This window comes from Gorilla gorilla, chromosome 13, assembly GCF_029281585.2.
Source record: "Gorilla gorilla gorilla isolate KB3781 chromosome 13, NHGRI_mGorGor1-v2.1_pri, whole genome shotgun sequence".
In the NCBI taxonomy this organism is placed as follows: Eukaryota; Metazoa; Chordata; class Mammalia; order Primates; family Hominidae; genus Gorilla; species Gorilla gorilla.
This window is the reverse complement of record NC_073237.2, coordinates 67,948,563-67,966,552: the sequence shown is the minus strand read 5'-3', so window position 1 is coordinate 67,966,552 and position 17,990 is coordinate 67,948,563. Positions and strand designations below refer to the sequence as shown.

Sequence of the window (17,990 nt, the reverse complement as noted above, 5' to 3'; positions counted from 1 at the left end):
ATTTTTAAGTAATTAATACATAATATTGTGCCTGAAGTAAATCCACAAACATAAAGTGAAATCCTGAAGCAATGTATTTGTATCTTATATTTTTTAAAAATTGAGTAAATTGAGGGAGCTATCTACTTAAAATATGATTTTTTTGGTTATTTTATTCTAATACATGGTGCAACACTATATTACCTCTTAGGAAAAGAATCTTGTATTTGCTGCTTATACATTTACATATTTTTCAATAAAGTAGAGGTAATGGATTCAGAACATGTGTATACACATATACATACATGTTTTGCAGGAGCTTTATAGGAAAAACACGACCATGCTTATTTTTGATTTATTGACCCCTTTAGTTTGTGACAGATGCCATCTGAATTTTCGTGTTGGGATCCATTTTTTGACCATGAAGACACAAATTATTCCCAGTAGGCTGGTGACTTCATTTAGCCTCTCATGCCTTTTATTTTATTGTGGGCACATCTGGAGACCCATTATCTCCCACCAAAGACCCCCGCCCCCACCAGCCTGTTAGTAATATCTCTCACCCTGAAACAATAAGGTATCAGATGATTGCAGCCTCAGAAACAAAAGATTCCCACTCCCTTTCAGAGCAGATTAGGGCTGTGATTCCCCTCCCACCCTGGTGAGCTGACACTCAAGAATACCTACGTTAGCCCTTTCTTTGTTCAGAGAGGATCATAACAGGGTCTTTATTGTACTCTTTCATTTGTTCCAGCAGGATGTCTCCATTATTTTTGGTCTGCTGCTTGGCACATGCAGCAGTTCTTCAATAGCACCTTGAATGGTGGTGTTTTTCTTTTGTCATGAAGCTTGAGCTTCATCTAAATAATTACTTTTGTTCAGAAATCAAACCCCACAAACCAAGTGTTTTTGACAGACACACTGACTCTGAGAATGTTCTTTGCCCCATGTAAAATCAGCATCAATTCCTGATTAGATTCTCTTTCTGCCCCCATTAATTTCCAGGTCGTTTGGGTCCTGGGAATTGCTTGCTTGTGGCTTCTCTAACGACCATTTTGTGTTTAATGGGTTTGCTGATAGTTTAGAGCAATTTGGAAGTACCTTTATGACTAGAATCTTATTCACTGTTTGGCAGAAGATGAAGGGGATTAATTGTAAGGGTATTGAATGAAGTCAGGTGACTCTGAGATGCTCCAGTTGTTAAGGAAGGGATGTAAGAGGTTAAACACCATGTTTCTGAAGCCATAGGGCACACCATACATTTATCCCCAGTCATGGCAATAAGAACCCTTCCCCTTCCCCTTCCTCCCTCCCTCCCTCCCTTCCTTGCTTCCTTCCCTCCCTCCTTCCTCCCTTCCCTCCTTCCTTCCTTACTTCCTTCTCTCCCTCCCTCCCCTCCCCTCCCCCCTCCTCCCCCTACCCTCCCCCTTCCTTCCTTCCTTCCTTCCTTCCTTCCTTCCTTCCTTCCTTCCTTCCTTCCTTCCTTCCTTCCTTCCTTCCTGCCTTCCTCTTGGCAAATTAACAAAGTAAGGTTTCATTCAAAACTTATTCTTTAATTCAAAAACTTATAATTGCTCTTTATAGAGAACGTAAAAAATTAAAAAGGACTTCCTTGTTTTTGTGTGTAAGCTTCTGTTAAAAATGAAGCATGTATAGTTTAAACTTCCTTATGAAGAATTCCTGAGAAGATTAATAGGCCTTTCAGACTTAGCACCCTTGCAAAGCTCATTCTTTGCCTCTCGATTGTTTGGAAAGACACAGTGGTGTAAGTTAAGAGCCTGAACTTTAGAGTAAAAATACCTAGGTTTAAGTCCTGGTTCTCCTCTATATTAACTGTGTAATCTTTGGGGGAAGTTAATTAACCTCCCTGGGCCTCAGTTTCTCTCATGTGTAAAATGGAGGTAATGGCATCTACCTTATAGATTTGTTGTATTAAATATTTTAAATGAATTAATACACATAAGGCACTAATTGTGTTAGCTATTTTTATAATCTTAACCATAATATTTAAATGTCTGTTTTTTCAAACAAAATTTAAGGATTTAAAGAGATAAGATAGACTTTAGACTTTCTCACTAAATGAATTCACAATCTATATCGTGATATCACTATATCTAAGTGATAACACAGATAGTAATACTTAAATTGCTTAATCACTAGATAAGTCTAGTGGGGAAATTAAAACACCCAAACATGAGTGCCTAGCTATTGGAACTTTTAGGGCCACTTTGGGTCCTCATGACACATGGACTTTTAGCTTCAATTTGAAGAGCTTAGAATAATGATATTCAAAGTGTGACCTGCTTCAGGGTCACCAAGATATATTTTTTAAAAATGTAAAATCCAGGGCCCTGTTTGCACCAGCTGAGCCAGAATTATAGGGCAAAGAGGCCAGGAATCTAGGTTTTTAGCAAGCTTCTCTGATGATTCTTAGGCACACTGAAAATTGAGAACTGTTGGCATAGAACAGCGGCTCTCACCTAGATGTTCATGAGAATCACTTGGGGAGCATTTAAAAGCTACAGATACTTAGATCCCAGGGACAGCAATCCTGATTGAATTGTTTAGCGGTGGTGCCCTGAGCATTCACCTTAGCGGGTGATTACACTATGCAGCCAGGGTTGAGAAGGAGTGACATTAGAACACAAGTAATGAAGGTGATTGTCAACATGGTTTATTAGATCAGGGATGTAAGCTGACATGATATTTTCAAGAAGTCATTATGTTGGTTACCAGGGGCTGGGAAAAATGGAGAGTTACTTAATGGATGTAGAGTTTTTGTTTGGGATGATGAAAAAGTTCTGAAAATGGATAGTGGTGATGGTCACACAACTTTGTGAATGTACGTAATGCCATTGAATTGTACGCTTAAAATAGTTAAAATGTAAGTTTATGGTATATTTAACACAATTTAAAAAGTACTTTAAAAAAACCATTTACGATTCATACATTCCAGCTGGATACTGGGGATCACACCTGTAATCCCAGCACTTTGCGAGGCTGAGGTGGAAGAATCACTTGAGCTCCGGAGTTTGAGACCAGCCTAGGCAATATAGCAGGATCCCATCTCTACAAAAAATTTAAAAATTAGCCAATCATCGTGGGATGTACCTGTAGTCCTGGCTACCTGGGAGGCTCAGGCAGGAGGATTGCTTGAGCCCACGAGTGCGAGACTGTAGTGATCTATGATCATGCCACTGCACTTCAGTCTGGGCAACAGAGTGAGACCCTGTCTCTAAAAAACGGAAATTAAAGGCGAGTTGTGGTGGCTCACACCTGTAATCCCAGCACTTTGGGAGGCTGAGGTGGGTGGATCACCTGAGGTTGGGAGTTTGAGACCAGCCTAACCTACATGGAGAAACACTGTCTCTACTTAAAAAAAAAAAAAAAATTAGCTGGGCGTGGTGGTGTATGCCTCTAATCCCAGCTACTCGGGAGGCTGAGGCAGAAGAATCACTTGAACCTGGGAGGCAGAGGTGGCGGTGAGCCGAGATCATGCCATTGCACTCCAGTGTGGGCAACAAGAGTGAAACTCCATCTCATAAATAAATAAATAAAAGAAATTAAAAAAGAATTTACACATACTGAAGCTTAATTTTTTTTTCTTTTCACAGTAACAGTGTATCATGTATGCCACTGATTCCAGGGGACACTCCCCTGCTTTCCTCCAACCTCAGAATGGAAACAGTCGTCACCCATCTGGCTATGTTCCAGGGAAGGTTGTCCCATTGCGTCCCCCTCCTCCTCCAAAGAGTCAAGCTTCAGCCAAATTTACCTCCATCAGACGAGAAGACCGGGCAACCTTCGCATTCTCACCTGAAGAACAGCAAGCCCAGAGAGAAAGTCAAAAGCAAAAGAGACACAAAAATACTTTCATTTGTTTTGCTATTACTAGTTTCTCATTTTTTATTGCACTTGCAATCATTTTAGGAATATCCTCAAAATATGCTCCAGATGGTAAGTGTGTGTGTATGCACATAGAACATATTCTAGAAGACAAAAGAGGAGAAAATAGTAGAATACTTAAAAAAAAATTATCTTAACTTGGCCCTAGCTAACTAATATGCAGTTAGGTAATACGAGGTGTCACTTCTTATGAATGAGAGCAATTGTTCAATAATCTGTTGGAAATGATTAAATGGTTGCTCTTCCTGTCCATTGTGCCACTTTGTTGCAGTGCTCAGGGAGGTCTTGGAGCACCTCTTTTGGAAATGCTTTGAGGGCCTTCACTAAATTCTTATGGTAGGTATGATTTTTGGACTGTTGCAATTTTTTTTTTCTTTTTTTCTTTTTTTGAGGCAGTCTTGCTCTGTTGTCCTGGCTGGAGTGCAGTGGTGTGTTCTTGGCTCACTGTAACCTCTGCCCCCTGGGTTCAAATGATTCTCATGCCTCAGCCTCCTGAGTAGCTGGGACTACAGGCAAGTGCCACCACATCCGGCTAATTTTTGTATTTTTAGTAGAGACAGGGTTTCACCATGTTGGCCAGGCTGGTCTCGAACTCCTGACCTCAGGTGATCTGCCTGTCTTGGCCTCCCAAAGTGCTGGGATTACAGGTGTGAGCCACCATGCCCAGCCGCAAGTTGCTTTTTTTTTTAGTCATACGTATAGTGAACTGTATTAGATTTTTTTGTTTAAGTAAGTGACTAAAAATAATAATATTTGTGTTTGTGGCTTGAAATGGGCTTGGGAAGCAGTTCCAAAGGAAAAGTTTCAAATATTTTTGAGTAACAATATATATCCTGGAAGGGAAGCATCCTTTAGGATATATAAGTTCTGACACCTTTATCTAAAAATCAGTCATTACTTCATAGTTAAATATTATGCAGGGAGATTTTAATTTCTTAAATGGTATTTTCTTTTCAAGTTAATGATATATCAATATTTTGAAAAGTTTTGAAGAAGTTGGTTGCCAGTCAGCCTTATTAGAATACCAACAAATAATTGCCTCGTAAAAGAATACCATCCATCTGTCTAAAATCAAAGGGCTTGGGGCTGTGAAGAGAGAAGACTCTAACAGCCTGGACTGGGTACCATATTTGTCTACAACAGATTTTTATCAAGTTAAATGCTTCCTTAAGTGGCTGTAACAGTTCAGAGGCATTTTACTACTTATAAGACTTACAAATACTTTATTATTTAGTTTTCTTGGGTGCTTTCAAGGGATTTTTAAAATTTTAAGGTTCTGGGAGACGTAGTGCTAGTACTTCTAAGAAAATAAACCTCAAATGAGAGAGACATGCACATTAATATCCTTATGGACCAAGCAAGTAGACCACATTATGAACTTATAACACTGATTTCCATTGCATGCGGTATGACTTCCTCTCTCCTTTTCCCAGCAGAATAACCAAGTTCTCTGTGCTGATTCATAATAACCAAGTTCACTGTGCTGATTCATACTTCCCAACTATTCTGCAGTAGAGGGATGCTAGACCAGTGGGAAATCAGAGCTGAAGTCTATGGCTTTGATTGGTGTTTTCATATTCCATCTAAAACAGGGCATTGCTGATATGGTTCCTTGAACCGACATTCTTTAGTTTCACATTTTGGCAGTGTAAAGTGCAGATCATCAGTGGAAAGATCTGGTATGCTGAAATATTTCAGGGTCAGCTTGACTGTGGTTATTGCTGTTACATAACTTTGATAATACACTCACTGCTCTTCAAGTGGGTAGCTGGGAAGGTGGGGTTGGCTGAGCTATTTTTCAATGCTTTGTACAGACCACACATTTTCTCATTAAGTGCATTTTACTGGAAGGAAACAGACTGGAATTTTTGGTGATGGTTCTAATGAACCATGCTCTCCTGGGGAATAATTAAAAACAATTAAGAGAAATTATATAACCATTGAAGTAGGCTCCAGATCTCAAAAGACTGGATTTCCTTCTTTATAGCTGGGTACAGTGCTTGTTATAAAACTATGGAGAATTTCAGCTAGATGTTGTATGGGAAGAGGGAGGTAGAAAAGTTTAAGGAATCCTCATTATTAAGGCAAAACAAATTTAAGAGTTTTTTTGTTTCTTTGATGGGAAGAAAAGCTTAAAGATTGTTTTTAGTATAATAGTGATACTCATTGACTTATCAGAAGCATTAAATATCAACAGTTATGATACTGCTGTGAGAAAAACTAATTCCATGAAATAATTGCCAAGGATATAACTGGTGAGACTAATTGTAGCTGTGGTTAATAAGAGAAAGCATAAACCTAGGGCATTGTGAGAGCTCAGAAACAGGAAGATGTTTGCATTAGTGTTATGCAAGTTCAAAATGAGGAATCATTTTTTTTTCTGTATAGAACAATATCTTTGTGCAGCACCCTACCTCTCTACTTTTTCTCATGTTATTCCTAAACATGTACCTGCCACCTTAATGAAAGGAATTTCTTCCTATGGTTTTTCAAGCATATCTTGCTTATTCTTACCTTAGCTCAGTTTAAATAAAGCCACCTTGGAATTCTGAGCAACCAAATGGACTACTTGGATCTCAAGGGATACTTGCATTACTAGTGTTCTCATGATCCTCTTATTTAAATACTGCCCATCCTTTGGTGTCCAGCTCTCGAGTCACCTGTTCATGAAGCTGCCTCAGTTACTCCAGCCCCATGCCTCCTTTGCCTGAGGTCTTTTGAACCTCGACTGACTACCACATTGTTCAGTGTTTCATTATTTCATACTTGGTGTTTTTTCCCTCCAAAGCTTGCATATAAACTGAGGAAATGTGAGCTGATTCTATGCTTTATAAATTTTAAAATATCTGGTACAGAGTGGATAAATTGATGCTCCACAAATACTTGGCCATAGGTTGATCAAAATTAAAGGCGTGATTTTTTTTCTCCCCTCTTCAAAATTATGGCGGACCTTAAAGTTTTCATACATTAAATAGCTATGGCTATTTTAATTAAATACTGTTATATTTTTGTTATTATAATACCTGTTCAAGAGGCAAGTTCTAATTCCAGTAGAGGAACACTACAAGTCAATAATCTCATTTTCTAAAAGGGGAAACTTGCGTATCACTCAGCTTGCTAAGTAATCTTTGGTTTCTCTAACCTGTAATTTCCTCATCTCTGAAAATGAGAAGTTATGTCTTTAGCCACTTGCCTCTTTCATTTTGTTGGGAGAGTGCACGTGGCTGAAGACAGTGATGTTTCTCGGTCTTGGAGAGAAACATTATTCACTGTGTGCAAGAAGGAACTTGTGAAGACCTGATCAATGTATTATTTAGCAATTTTCATTTTTGATTTACCAGGATGTTGTGAACATATTTCTTTTCTAAAACTGCTTTCTAGTGTGAATCCCAAGAGAATGTATAATTTTGCCTCTTACTATTGGTTTATTTCCAGAGTAGATGATTCAGGGAAACTTTTTTTTTTTTTGGTGAAGTTTGTCCTGAACTAGATGCTAGCAATTTAGTTTTGTGGTAAAACTTTAAAATGGAAATGTGATGAGAAATTAAAGGGTAAGATGGTTCTCTGCTGGTGGGAAGGCGTGGGATTTCCATTCTAATGGCAGGAAATCAACATATGTTAGCACATTTTTTGCAGATCTGCAGTAAATAATGGTAGTGCTTAGATTTGGCTATATTATTCTTGCATTTTAATGGGTTGGATGGAATATCAATGTGTTTATAGAAAATTGCCCAGATCAAAATCCTCGTCTCAGGAATTGGGATCCAGGACAAGATTCTGCAAAGCAAGTTGTTATCAAGGAGGGGGATATGCTCCGTCTGACCTCAGATGCCACCGTGCATTCTATAGTCATTCAGGATGGAGGTAGGTAATGGTTCCTGCCTATGGTAACTGCAAGGTTGCTCTTTAATGTGGGGGATATTTGATGTTCCTTATGTAGAAAACTATTTTTAGGCAGAATAGCCTTTAGTTTGTGGTGTCACTCTAACCATGGAGATTTGGAAAGATCATGAGATAAAACCAGAGAATTTATCCAGAGATAAAAAACATAGAATTTAAGAGCTTAGACCTTAGGTATCACTCAAATCAAGACCCCTGATTTATAGACGAGGAAACAGTTCCAGAGAGGTGATCTCTCAGAGCTAAATTTTTGTCACAATTCTGAGAGTTAACATGAGTAAACATATACAAAAATAAGATTCAGATTTGTAGACTCTTAGATATTTTTAAGAGAAATGATTTAACCTCCAAAGTGAGTAGGTTGAAATTCACAGTCATGGGCATTGAGAGTATATTAAGATATGAACTCTTCATTTTTCCCTTTAGTTTTCTAAGCAGATTCTTAGCGAATTCTTTTTTCCGACCTAATTGCGGAAGTGTGTTTTACCTTAAGGTGAAATCTATTTCCTTGTATCTCAGAAAGATGATTTAGAAGTTGGCTTACAGGGTGGTGTTCCCTGCAGGACTGCTTGTATTTGGGGACAATAAAGATGGATCCAGAAATATTACTTTGAGGACTCATTACATCCTGATCCAGGATGGTGGGGCGCTTCATATTGGAGCAGAAAAATGCCGCTATAAATCCAAAGCGACAATTACCTTGTATGGCAAGTCAGATGAAGGTGAAAGTATGCCAACATTTGGCAAAAAGTTTATTGGTGTGGAAGCTGGCGGGACACTGGAGTTACATGGGGCATGGAAGGCATCGTGGACGTTGTTGGCAAGGACCCTGAATTCCTCAGGCTTGCCCTTTGGGTCCTATACCTTTGAAAAGGACTTTTCCCGGGGCCTCAATGTGAGGGTCATTGACCAAGACACTGCCAAAATTTTGGAAAGTGAGAGATTTGATACCCATGAATACCACAATGAGAGCAGGCGGCTTCAGGAGTTTCTGAGATTCCAGGATCCAGGTCGGATTGTTGCCATAGCTGTCGGGGATTCAGCCGCTAAAAGTCTCTTACAAGGAACCATCCAGATGATCCAGGAACGGTTGGGAAGTGAACTGATCCAAGGACTGGGCTACAGGTAGGCATACCTTCTTCCCAGATCCCTATCAGAGTCCGTGTCTGTGTGAGAGGAGAGTGAGGGTGGGGAAAGGAGCCACAGCCACAGCATGACTCAGGCATCAGAAGGGCCACTCTACCATTTGCATGTCTGGTAGCTTTGAGACATGGGGCTGGAGGATAGGACACCGCATACAAAAGCTATTTTCCTTGGCTTTGGTTTACAAAGCCCTTTGTGAACTGGACTGCCAGGCTTGTTAAAAGTTGAGAGCAGAAGTGTGGTACTGAAAAACAGTCAGGCAGTTTAAGGACAATTTGCCTCTGAAGATACTTCTTCCTTTCATTACCTTCTGAAGATCATATGAAACTCAGGCTAATTGAGGCAACTTAATGAGTTTAAAGGTTAGGGCAGAATTTTATGCTAAGTTCTAAACCTGTCTTGAAAGGCTGAGGGGGTAGAATATGCAGTTTTTCTTTTTCTTTTTCTTTTTTTGGACTCCTTTGCAGGCTGATTGGAATCTGCATGTTTGATTGGCACAGGTCTATGGAACCCTGGCATATATGAGGAAGGAAAAAGTTAAAGGGCTAGGAAATTCATCCAGATAGTAGAATTCATTTCTGCTATTTATGGTTCTTGTACCCTATTCCTTTTATTTTTATTTTTAGTGACAGGGTCTTGCTCTGTTGCCCGAGCTGGAGTGTAGTGGTGCAATCGTATCTCACTGCAGCCTCAACCTCCCAAGCTCCAGTGATACTTCCACCTCAGCCTCCCAAGTAGCTGAGACTACAAACAGTTGCTACCACACCTGTCTAATTTTTAAACTTTTTGTAGTTGAGGGGATCTCACTTTGTTGCCCAGGCTGGTCTAAACTTCTGTGCTCAAGTGATCCTCCCGCCTCACCCTCCCAAAACATCGGCTTCATAGGCGTGAACCACCACACCCAGACTTGTTGTGCCATATTCTAATTAACTGTGATTTCCTAACGCAGTTCTGAGTCTAGGGGAAGTAGCCGACCTAACATTTCATTTAAAAGACAGAAGCTTTTAATTCTGCTGAATGCTTTTAGTAAAGTCAGGGAATATCTGTGGTGGAAAAAGTAAGAGGACCTCAAAGCCGACATGCCGTAATGATCTAGTTACTATTTTTTCCTATGATGGTAGATTGTTGGAATGGGGTATTACCTACAGCAATTCTAGAGCAGGCTAGAAAGACAAAAAGTAGTGAAGAAAAACCGTCTGTAACATTTTAGAAATGCCTTTTATTCATGTAGGGGATGTTTAGGAGATGCTAAGTGCTGGATACCCATGGATGCTTAGACGAAAGGACACTGTCTCAGAGCCCATGGTTAATCTAGTGGATAAACAGAGACCTAAATAGATGATGATCATACAGTGAGACATGCTGCAGTTACAGGGTGCAATGGGAGCGTTAAGTATTAACAGAAGGAGCCTCTCAGTTGGCCTAGTGAATCAGTACAGGCTCCCCAAAGGCAAGAGACCTGAAAGAAGTTCGGGAGTGTGCTGTGTAGACAGTGGAGAAGGAAGCTTTTTCAGACCAAGGGAATTCCGTGTGCAAAACCTCAAAGGGGTTTTTTTTTTTCTTTCTTGTTTTTGTTTTTGAAATATGATACACACGCAAAAAAGTGCCAAAAATAACAATGTAGAGCTTAATAAGTTGCCGCAATGTGATGCTGTGTAACCACCACCCAGGTCAAGAAATAGGACATTGTCAGCAGCCCAGAAGTTCCCTTACTCCCCTCTGCTACGCATTAATCACTCTCTTCCCCACCGAAGGGAGCCATGCTCCTGAATTTGTGGGATCTACTTAATTTTAGGTTTTCCTGTTTTTCAACTTTATGTAAATGGAAGCCGACAGTATGTTATATTTTGTGTCCGGCTTCTTTGCACAGTGTTATGTTATTGAATGCTATTCATATTGTTGCATGTAGTGCTGGCTCATTTTCTTTTCCTTTCTTTTTTAATTTTAAATAGAGATGGGAGTCTCACTCTATTGACCAGGCTGGTCTCAAACTCCTGGCCTCAAGTGATCCTCCCATCTCAGCCTCCCAAATTGCTGCGATTACAGGCATAAGCCATGTGCCCGGCCGAGGCTCATTTTCTTTGCTGTTTATTTTCTGTCGTATGAATATACCACAGTTTATTTATTGGTGGCCATCTGAGTGGCTTTCCAGTTTGGACCTGTTATAAAATTGCTTGCCTAAATGTTCCTTGATCCATCTCTTAATGTACATGTGCATGTATTTCTATAGTATATAAACCTAGGAGTGGAAGCATGATCTTTTCTAAGTTAGATACCTACTTTGTTTCATTATCCAGTAATGCCAGGGATTACAACTTCTATTTCTTCATGCTACTATTGTTTCTAGTTTTGCATGATCATTAGCTGTGACCATTTTGACTTTCTTAGGTTCCTCTCCCTACTGGTTTCTAAATTCCTTTTAAAATATTGCTCTTGATTTCATAGAGAACTTAGAGTTGTGATCTTTTGCCAGCGTTCCATTGCATTGACGTTATCTCCAATGTACATAAACACATAGGCCTTTGAAGATAATGTTCTGGTGCGCTGAAATTTTCCCTTAAGTGGAGGAGGGAAGTAGGAGTGTTTTGGAGATAATGTCGATAGAAGAGAAAGAACATTGTTTTATAGTTGCTGAGGCAGTTCTGGTAAAGAAAGGAAGCCTGTGATAATTCTTCCTCTCTTTTCTTCTCCAAATAGGAGATAATATATTGAAACATTCTTTATTTGATTCTTTCTGCTTTATCAAGTGGTATAAAAAAAGCTACAAAGCATTGTCGTCCAAAGAGTAGCTAATCCATACAGGGGCGGCTGTGGAATTTGTAAGGGTGTAGGCATGCTTCGGTTAACTTTTGTCTGTGAATATCTAGCCATCTGTCAGACACAGATTACATTTGTTATTTCTTTTCTAGAGTAGGAAGTTGACATTTTTCTTTTCGTGTTTTAAACCAGGAGTCTTAAAGCAGATTTTCTGGTTTTTAAAAATTGTCCCTTTGCGTTGATTGCTTTTGGTCACAAGTTTGAGCATGTCTCTCAGATATTTAGTATCAGAAATGTTTTTAGGCCGGGTGCGGTGGCTCATGCCTGTAATCCAAGCACTTTAGGAGGCCAAGGAGGTCAGATCACCTGAGGGCAGGAGTGTGAGACCAGCTTGGCCAACATGGTGAAACCCTGTCTCTACTAAAAATTAAAAATACAAAAATTAGCTGGGTGTGGTGGTGGGCACCCATAATCCCAGCTACTTGGGAGGCTAAGGCAGGAGAATCGCTTGAACCCCAGAGGTGGAGGTTGTGGTGAGCCGAGATCACGCCATTGTACTCTAGCCTAGGCGACAAGAGTGAGACTCTGTCTCAAAAAAAAAAAAAAAAAAAAACAAAAAACAGAAAAGAAAAAGAAATAATGGTGTTTTCAAACACGTTGCTGTCAACAAATAGACATATAGTATATAAAATTTAAAATCTGTTGGATAGTGATTCTACAGCTTTGATTTAATTTAGGAACGTTAAGAAATCTCTGCTGGCTGCGCTGGCTCACGCCTGTAATCCCAGCACTTTGGGAGGCCGAGGCAGGCTGATCACCTGAGGTGGGGAGTTTAAGACCAGCCTGACCAACATGGAGAAACCCCATCTCTACGAAAAGTACAAAATTGGCCGGGCGTGGTGGCACATGCCTATAATCCCAGCTACTCGGGAGGCTGAGGTGGGAGAATTGCTTGAACCTGGGAGGCAGGAGGTTGCAGTGAGCCGAGATTGCGCCATTGTACTCCAGCCTGGGTAACGAGCGAAACTCCATCTCAAAAAAAAAAAAAAAAAAAAAAAAAAAAATCTAACTGAGTTCTCAACTCTGCCTGCACACCTGGAGACTTTAAAAAATCTTGACACCTAGGGTGCACCTTAGATCAATTATGTCAGGAAGAAGGATAAAAGAAGGATAAGACTCCCAGGCTACTGAAGGTTGATGATCACTACTCTAACCTCTAGTCTCTAATTTAGGGGTTTTCAAAGTATGGTGCCCTGACCAGCAGCATTAACATAATGTGGTAACCTGTTAGAAATACAAATTCTCTGGTCCCATCTCAGAAACTGAGAGAGTGGGGCCTGCAATCTAATTCAGCATGCCCTTCCTTTCTTCTGTTGATCCTGATGCATACTGAAGTTTGAGAACCACTGCCCAAATCAGTGGTTTTTAAGCCTAACTGCACGTTCCAGTCACCTGGGAACTTTAAAAACATAGTAAGACCCTGCCTCCAAAAAATAAAAATAAATTATTACAAACTACAAATGCTGTACCCAACCTTTTGCAATTATTAACATGATTCCCTTTATCTGGGATGGGGTCTGTGCATTGATATATTTTTCAAACTCCCTAGGTAATTCTATTATGCAATTAGATTTTTGAGAACATTGTATTAATAGAAAGTTTAAAAGAGAGCAGGTGATAATCATTTTAAAAGAAGGTAAATGGATTTTGGCCAGAATGTTATGTGTGATATGGATGTGTATTGAGGAAGTAAGTCAATGATTAATTGAAATTGTAGTCATCGGTCTTTCACCTATTACAGAGCTGGACAAACAAGTATTTAAAAAGTAGCTGCATTTCCTTCTAGGAAAACTAGGTGCAGTCAAGGTTTGGAACTGCAGCCTCATATAGAAAAAACGTTAGGGATTGACGAAAATGAAATATGAGAATTAAACAGCACTCTGTAATAACATCTTTGTCAGGGATTTTGTGAATACCATGACAAGTAATCAAATGCACGTGCTCTTTTTCCTTCTAGGCAAGCTTGGGCTTTAGTTGGTGTCATTGATGGTGGAAGCACTTCTTGCAATGAATCCGTGAGAAACTATGAAAATCATAGCAGTGGCGGGAAGGCTCTTGCCCAAAGAGAATTTTATACCGTGGATGGCCAGAAGTTCTCTGTGACAGCTTATAGTGAATGGATCGAAGGTAGGCCAGTAGAGTTTATACTCTTGTAAGACACTGATAAGTATTATGACAGATTTTTTTTTTTTCTAAGAATAGTATTATGTTCAAATGACAGTCCGCCTGGTTAGATTTCTCAGCTAGTTGAAGTTGAAACTTACAGTTTTCCTACTGTGCTTAATCTTTTAGAACAAAATCCAGTAATCTTTTAGAACAGGGGTCTCCAATCTTTTGGCTTCCCTAGACCACATTAGAACAAGAATTGTCTTGGGCCACGCATAAAATACAGTAACACTAATGATAGCTGATGGGCTAAAAAAAAAATCTCATAATGTTTTAAGAAAGTTTATGAATTTGTGTTGGGCTGCATTCAAAGCTGTCCTGGGCCACATGTGGCCCACGGGCTGTGAGTTGGACAAACTTGTTTTAGAACAAAGCTGAGTTGGGGGTGCTGAATCTAGAATAGACCATTCTCTAGTCTAGAAACAATATTCTGGGCTTGGCGTGAAGAGATGATCTATTAGGGATGAGGAAGCTGGAATCAAGCCCCAGCTTTCTGCCTCCAAGATGACTGCTGTTTCTTTGCCTCTGCCAAAAAGCATAGGTGGTAGATAAGAAGCGTTTCTTAGCAGGAATTTTGTCCTGTAAGTGGAGTTTAGTGGTCCTGGAGGGTCCTGCCTCCAGTACCACTAAAAAAAAAGTAGTCATCTTTTTTTTTCTTTCTTTCTTTCTTTTTTTTTTTTTTTGAGACAGAGTCTGACTCTGTCACCCAGGCTGGAGTGCAGTGGCATGATCTCACTGCAACCTCCGCCTCCCAGGTTCAAGCAATTCTCTGCCTCAGCCTCCCAAATAGCTGGTATTCTAGACAGGGGATAATTACTGACAGACCTCTAGTCAACGTTTCCTTTGTAGGAAATGTTATTTACATTTCCACGTTAGTGATAAATACTCATTTCTGAAAGATGGTATGTTCTAGCTATCTATTGTAAGATATTGTTCATGTCTCATGTTCTCAGTGACTTACTTTCTGGAAGAGGTAGAAAATTTTCTTCAGGAATCAGAGAGTGAACTTTTTTTATGTTTCCCATTCAGTAGTGCTAGTAGGAGATAATCCGAGACAGGATTTTCTTTTAAAGCCAAGAAAAAATGTGTTAGTGACTAATACAAATCTTCCCCATCTAACCTTCTGGCTTTAAAAAAATTTAACAGAAAGAAGCAAATTCTAGTGATCTTTCAAATCAAAATTTATTTGTCTAGTAGTCATCTTTTTTTTTTTTTTTTTCTTGAGACGGAGTCTCATTCTGTTGCCCAGGCTGGAGTGCAGTGGCCTGATCTCAGCTCACTGCAACCTCTGCCTCCCAGGTTCAAGAAATTATCTGCCTCAGCCTCCCAAATAGCTGGTGTTACAGGTACCCACCACCACGCCTGGCTAATTTTTGTATTTTTAGTAGAGATGGGGTTTCACCATCTTGGCCAGGCTGGTCTTGAACTCCTGACATTGTGATCCACCCGCCTCAGCCTCCCAAGGTACTGGGATTACAGGCGTGAGCCACCATACCCGGTTAGTCATCTTTTTCTAAAGCATTACTGAATTTTTGTTTTTTTTTTGAGATGGAGTCTTGCTCTGTCGCCCAGGCTGGAGTGCAGTGGTGCGATTTCCACTCACTGCAGACTCTACCTCCTGGTTTCAAGCAATTCTCTAGCCTCAGGCTCCCAAGTAGCTGGGATTACAGGTGCGTGCCACCACGCCTGGCTAATTTTTTTTGTATTTCTATTAGAGACAGAGTTTCACCATGTTGGTCAGGCTGATCTCCAACTCGTGACCTCAAGCGATCTGTAGATCTCAGCCTCCCAAAGTGCTGGGATGACAGGCGTGGTTGCATTACTGAAATTTTATATGAAAAAAAGAATGTTTCTTAATTGCTCTTAGGGGAATTTATTTTGTTGGCAAAAATGTGAAATTTGGGGTAGGGGTTTTTTTTTTGCCTCCATGAGGTTTTCTTTATTTGTTCTTAACCTGCTTGTTTTGATTCTTGGAGAGTATAATATAGAGGCTTTGGAAGAAATTGGGCTCTGGAATTAGATTAGCTTTAAATTGGGGGCTCTACCATATTTAGCTGTTGTTCAAACTCCCTGATCTTTGGTTTCTTCATCTCTAATAAATATAATAGCTCCTGTCTCTCACGGTTGTTTTGATGAATGGTTATTATGCATGTGGGATCTCAACAACTATTAGCTATCATTATTGTTGTTAGAATTACTATTATTAATATTACTATTTGTATAAAATCTTACAGGCTTTAGTATCTGGCAAGACACATATTCAGAAAACATTTTAGATTTGTTAGGTACTTTATTTCTGTGCTTTATAGAGATAGAAAAGCAGGGTAGATCAAAAGTACAAAAACAGAATCCAAGACTTGCCCAGGTTAAGTTTTATCTGGATAGTTGGCAGAACCGGCTACGGTGACTCATGCTTATAGTCTTAGAGCTTTGGGAGCTTGAAGTGGGAGGATCACTTAAGGTTAGGTCTGGGCAACATAGTGGGACCATGTCTATAATTTTTTTTAAAGACTGTAAGAATACATATTATTGGTTGTTCCTTGCTTGAATTTCCCCACTTTTGATTCTCCAAAGTGAATGTGTTCTTCTTTCACTCATATTGTCATCCCTTAGAGTTAGCATATTTTTTTATTTTTTTTTCTTTCTTTCTTTATTTTTTTTGAGACGGAGTCTTGCTCTGTCACCCAGGCTGGGGTTCAAGCGATTCTCCTGCCTTAGCCTCCTGAGTAGCTGGAACTATAGGCACGTGCCACCACACCTGGCTAATTTTGAATTTTTAGTAGAGACGGGGTTTCACCATGTTGGCCAGGCTGGTCTTGAACTCCCGACCTCAGGTGATCTGCCCACCTTGACCTCCCAAAGTGCTGGGATTACAGACTTTTCTTTCTTTCTTTCTTTTTTTTTTTTTTTTTTGAGAAAGGTCTTACTCTTGTCTCCCAGGCTGGAGTGCAGTAGTCCAATCACAACTCACTGCAGCCTTGACCTCCTGGGCTTAAGCAATCTTCCCAGTATCTGGGAGTACAGGCATGCACCACCACACCTGGCTAAGTTTTTGATTTTTTTGTAGAGATGAAGTCCCACTATGTTGCCCAGGCTGGTCTCCTGGACTCAGTGATCCTCCCGCCCTAGCCGCCTAAAGTGTTGAGATTACAGGAATAAGCCACCACGCCCATCGTAGAGTCAGCATCTTAAAGTAGCCACAGGGTAGTATGCTGTTAATTAGACGACAGAGAAGTACAGATATTTATTAAACAGCTATCTTTTGAAATGTCATGTTTTCCTTCTCTGTCAGTGTTATGAAGTAGTTCTCATCTATTTCGTGGACATTTCCATTAAATCAGTTTTTGATTTATGACAGATTATATCATGAATGTTAAGAAGCAGAAAACATTTCTATACTGGATAGCATGTAAAAGAAGCCAAGTTATGAAGCTGGATCAGATTTTCAGTTCCTGTCTGCTTAATTGGGAACTAACTTTGACTTTCAAAGAAGATATTAGGAAAGATCAGTAATTAGTAGTCATTAGATTACATAATTTACATCATCCCAGGAAAGGAGCTGAGTTGGACAGGGGCACCATCATGTGACCTCAGGTTACATTGCAGATCATACTGGTCATACTCATCCATTCAGTAGACATCCGTGGATACATACCACAGACAAGACAGAGTAGTGCATACGTAAATAATGTACCCTGCTACCTTCACTGATGCAGCTTCCAAGGAGGTGAGCGGTCCTCCCACTGGGAAGGTATGAACGATACCAGGCAGTATACCGAGAGAATACCGGAGAGAGAGAGGTTGCTTCCAACAAGGATGTTTGGGAAGTCCTTAAAGAATTGCCTGAACTTCATAAAAAGGACAGTATGTTGGTTGGTCAAGAAGAATGGAAGGACATTTTAGGGGAAGAATAAATCATGATCAAAGGCACAGAGATGAAGGGTTTTCTGAGACAGATTTTTATGTTATTTTTTTGAGAGAGGATCTTGCTTTGTTGCCTAGGATGGAGTGCAGTGGCACAGTCGTGGCTCACTGCAGCCTCAAACTCCTGTGCTCAAGTGATCCTCCCACCTCAGACT

At 40.0% G+C, this 17,990-nt stretch overlaps 1 protein-coding gene across 5 annotated transcripts in view; it reads left to right on the top strand.

Moving 5' to 3' along the window:
- CEMIP2 (cell migration inducing hyaluronidase 2) overlaps nucleotides 1-17,990 on the top strand; it is an 86,451-nt gene that overhangs the window by 15,861 nt on the left and 52,600 nt on the right. For all 5 annotated transcript variants that reach the window (XM_055350781.2, XM_019034044.4, XM_019034042.4 and 2 more), the window contains exons 2-5: nucleotides 3,594-3,936; nucleotides 7,609-7,749; nucleotides 8,349-8,910; nucleotides 13,703-13,872. In XM_055350781.2, coding sequence (XP_055206756.2) covers nucleotides 3,606-3,936; nucleotides 7,609-7,749; nucleotides 8,349-8,910; nucleotides 13,703-13,872 — 1,204 coding nt within the window. In that variant the 5' untranslated portion in view covers nucleotides 3,594-3,605. The remainder of the gene's footprint in view (nucleotides 1-3,593; nucleotides 3,937-7,608; nucleotides 7,750-8,348; nucleotides 8,911-13,702; nucleotides 13,873-17,990) is intronic.